Source organism: Eurypyga helias, unplaced genomic scaffold (assembly GCF_000690775.1).
Source record: "Eurypyga helias isolate BGI_N326 unplaced genomic scaffold, ASM69077v1 scaffold39516, whole genome shotgun sequence".
Classification (NCBI taxonomy): domain Eukaryota; kingdom Metazoa; phylum Chordata; class Aves; order Eurypygiformes; family Eurypygidae; genus Eurypyga; species Eurypyga helias.
In genome coordinates this window covers 1-4,117 of record NW_010257945.1, presented here as the reverse complement: position 1 = coordinate 4,117, position 4,117 = coordinate 1, and the positions used below count along the sequence as shown (strand labels likewise).

Sequence of the window (4,117 nt, the reverse complement as noted above, 5' to 3'; positions counted from 1 at the left end):
GGGCAGCGTCCCCAAAAAGCCGCTCTATCACTCCCCTCCTCAGCAGGACAGGGAGGAGAGAAAATACGATGGAAAAAAAACTCATGGGTCAAGATAAAGGCAGTTTAATAAAGCAAAAGCCAAGGCCGTGTGTGGAAGCAAAGAAAAACAAAAGGTTTGTTCTCTCCTTCCCATCAGCAGGCAGTGTCCAACCGCTTCCCAGGAAGCAGAGCTTCAGCACACACAGCAGTTGCTCCAGAAGGCCAATGTTGTAATAGCCAGCACCCCAGCTCCTCCTCCTTTCTCTTTGCTTTTACTGCTCAGCAGACGTCACAGTCTGGAACATCCCTGTGGTCAGTTGGGGTCAGCTGTCCTGGAGTGCCCCCTCCCAAGGTCTTCCCACCCCCAGCCTACCGGTGAGGGGGGAATGTTGGAGACAGCCTTGTGCAGCACTGCTCAGCAACTGTCTGCAAAAAAAAAGCAAATCCAACTCCATATAAATTATTCTTTTCCTTGTGGGGTGGGATGACCCTGGCTGGAGGCCGGGTGCCCACCAAGCCGCTCTATCACTCCCCTCCTCAGCAGGACAGGGAGGAGAGAAAATACGATGGAAAAAAACCTCATGGGTCAAGATAAAGGCAGTTTAATAAAGCAAAAGCCAAGGCCGTGTGTGGAAGCAAAGAAAAACAAAAGGTTTGTTCTCTCCTTCCCATCAGCAGGCAGTGTCCAACCGCTTCCCAGGAAGCAGAGCTTCAGCACACACAGCAGTTGCTCCAGAAGGCCAATGTTGTAATAGCCAGCACCCCAGCTCCTCCTCCTTTCTCTTTGCTTTTACTGCTCAGCAGACGTCAGAGTCTGGAACATCCCTGTGGTCAGTTGGGGTCAGCTGTCCTGGAGTGCCCCCTCCCAAGGTCTTCCCACCCCCAGCCTACCGGTGAGGGAGGAATGTTGGAGACAGCCTTGTGCAGCACTGCTCAGCAGTAGCCAAAACACCCTCCTAGCTACCAATACAAAGCACAACACTGCGAGGGCTACTATGGGAAAATTAACCAGCCAGAACCAGTAAAATCACCTGTCATTAAAATCTGCTTATCTTCCTCCCTTTCTACCTGAGCTAGGGCAAGTCAGGTGAGCTCCCTGTGGCTATGTTCCAAATCTGTGAAACTCAGGGGGAAGATAACAGGCACTTTCTACAAGAGACTGAAATGAGTGTGCATGTATTTGCATTCTTTGCAGTTTCTCAGAGGGGGAAAGAAGATAAAGCTAAACACAACGACCCATTCACTCCTCCTTCCCTTTGAAAAACTCTTTTCATGAGGATGCTTGTTGCCCTGGCATTCGGCAGAGGGTGGATCAGGAACCTCTGCATTCTGAGGTTTTTAACACACATTTTAACAATTATTCTGCCCTTCTCCACTTAGAACATCTGCAGGTTCAGTATGTAATCTAGCCCATTTATCCCAGACTTTGTTTGTTTTATAGGAATCACTTATTCCAAAGTATCAGACAACTGGTAGCAATTCCTAGCAAGCTCCCAACCCCTTCCACATTAGCATCCTCAGCTCAGCAATAATTCTCACGGTCTGAAGACAGAATTTGAAATAAAAAAGGATGTAAAGCAGGCTGAGTCACAAAGGAAACATATATCAGGAGTGAAGAGAAGAGCCTGAGGCTAAGACAGGCCATTTAGCATTTGTGTGCTTCCAACAACTGTCTAAATCTCATTAGATGTCATTAGCACTTCTCATTTCACTGCAGGTCTCCAAGATACAGTGGAGTACTTGCTCTGATTGATTTGGAATAACCAAGCTCACATTCATATTCCTCCCTTAGCAGTAAATATACTATTGTTGATTTTCCCATATGTAGTAAGTCAAGGACTTCAAGGTTTCACGTTCTTATCAGCGGAACAAGAAGTTCTTTATCAGGATGTATAAAAATAAGATTCACCCAAGCAGCTTCATTCAAAACGACCCAAGATCTGCCCACAGCAGACAGTAGAGCTGGCTAGAAAATGTCACTGTGCAGTCACAGACAAAGCCAGAGCAGCTCAGCACAGTCTGCTGGTTCAGCAACTGGGCTTCTGAAGACAGAGGGAATGGTCCCTCAGCTGAAAAGCCCCTAAGCGCAGCGCAGGTTTGGGACCAGCTCCTGGACTGCAAGAGCTTGCCAGCCAACGTCAGTCAGGTCAAGTTTGACAATGCACCTCAGACTGTCCTCAGCAAAGTACTTTTACCAATGAAAAAAAAAGCCCTTCTTGCTGGGATTTTCTGAGCATCTTCAGAATCAGGGATTCAGAGGAAATTGATTTGGGAACAGGTCCGTTCCCAGGTGGAGAATAAGGAGGAGCTACAGCAACACATCCCGCCTCAGCTGCGGGCTCTCTGCGTGACCGTGGGTTGACCCACCTGAAACTCAAACACTTGAATATACAGCAGAGGAGAACATCTGATGTCAGTTACTGATGCATGAGCTAGTCTGAAAAGCCACCTAGCAGAATTTATTGCACCTAACCACCTTTAGACACCCACATGATCCTGTACCTGCCAGACATTCTTTCTCCACTTTGTCTGGCACTTCAAGACTCAAAACTTCTTTTTCTTTCTCTCACTGCTTGTATACAGCATATAATACACTGGGGCCTCCAGGCATGGCTAAATACAAAGACAGTGCACTTTCTGAAAAAACACACCCAAAACACAGCAGTATTATCAGCTTACTTGCATAGTTAGGGCCTTCTAGGGATAGACTGGGGTAGAAATCTGACCTTGTAAGAAAAGGAGTCAATGTGTGGCTGCACAGAAACCGCTGCTGTGGCCAACGGGAGCTGCTGAAGTTGCAGATTTGGACTGTTGCCTCCTTCCATTTTGGTTGATGTTTGCTTTTCAGCCTCTTTGATGTTAGAGCTTCTTTTCAGAGAACAGACTTGGACCCTGCTGGAACTGCCTTATCTGTAACTTGGTACCACTTCTTCCCATCCATCTTGTTTTCTTGGACAAGCAAGTTTTTTCAGTGAAGCGCAAAAGAATTATCTGTAGCCTGTCTGCTGCTTTTCTTCTCCCACCAGGCTACACTGGGTAGGCACCGCAGTCAGAAGTGTAGAGAAGCCCGTGTTTCCAGCCCGTCAGTAGGGCCGCAAGGTTATAGACCTCCAAGGTGATACTACAAAAAAAAACAAATATAGAACGAGGTCAAAGAACTCAAAACTTGCAGTGAAATCCTTCTGAAGGACAGGCCACAGAAAACTCTCTGGAATCAAACTAACAGCTGCACATATCAACAAAGTCCATTTTAAATGCCATTTACAAAGTCTCAAACACACACTCGCACAGACCTTGCTTTACAAGAGCCTGCAAACTGGCTTGGCCCCAAGGGTGGCATTTAACATCAGGCCTTGCCATTTGGAAAGTTCCTCTCAGAAAACCTCTGAAGTCCTCCAAGCCCTACTTTTCATTTCTCTGCTGCCTGCGTGCCTCTGTCATTTGCTCAGGACGCAGCATTACATTAGTCATGCCATGCCCACGTGCTGGGGATGACAGTGCTGCTCTTCATGCAAACAGAGGTCATTTCAGTGTAATCGCTGCGAGCAGAGTTTGGAGGCTAAATTCCTTAGAGCCAGACTCACGAGAGCTGTCTGGAAAGCAACGCACACAACAAACCGGTCTGAAGTCCCTGCGTGCCCTGATGGCTCCTTTCTCCAAAGATCTCAAGGAGCATCAACAACCCTGAGCCACGGACACCGGCAGAAAGATCCGTAGGGAGGGATGTTGGTGTACAGACGGGACAGGGCTGTGATCCTCACAAGGGACAATCCCTTCTTGGTCCACCCAAAGACCACGCAAAATGGTGCGGGCTGAGCACCCCTTCGCCTCAGACCCCGGACAAGTGGCCTGTGGTCACATCCGGAAGTGGCAGGACCTATCCCATGCTCCGGCTGTGAGCTACAAGCTCTCTTGGCCGACCTTGGCCTGCCAAGGATTACTTTAACTCTTGGGTTGTCCCAGTTCGTCCAGTGTAGGGGAGACAAGGGTAGCACGAGAGCCTAGCCGTGAAGGGAGAAGCACCCTGCGTCGTCAGGAAACCCCGTCGGGGCAGAGCAGAGCCCGGCTGAAGGCAGGGGGTGCCCCCCGGACACCCT

The 4,117-nt window shown here is 48.7% G+C and overlaps 1 protein-coding gene across 1 annotated transcript in view; it reads right to left on the bottom strand.

Annotated features, from left to right (window-relative positions):
- NIPAL3 (NIPA-like domain containing 3) overlaps positions 1 to 2,973 on the bottom strand; it is a gene marked incomplete at its 3' end in the record, with an annotated part of 5,587 nt that extends 2,614 nt beyond the window's left edge. The window contains exon 1 of the mRNA XM_010154199.1: positions 2,747 to 2,973. Coding sequence (XP_010152501.1) covers positions 2,747 to 2,845 — 99 coding nt within the window. The remainder of the gene's footprint in view (positions 1 to 2,746) is intronic.
- Between the last annotated feature and the right edge of the window lie 1,144 nt (positions 2,974 to 4,117).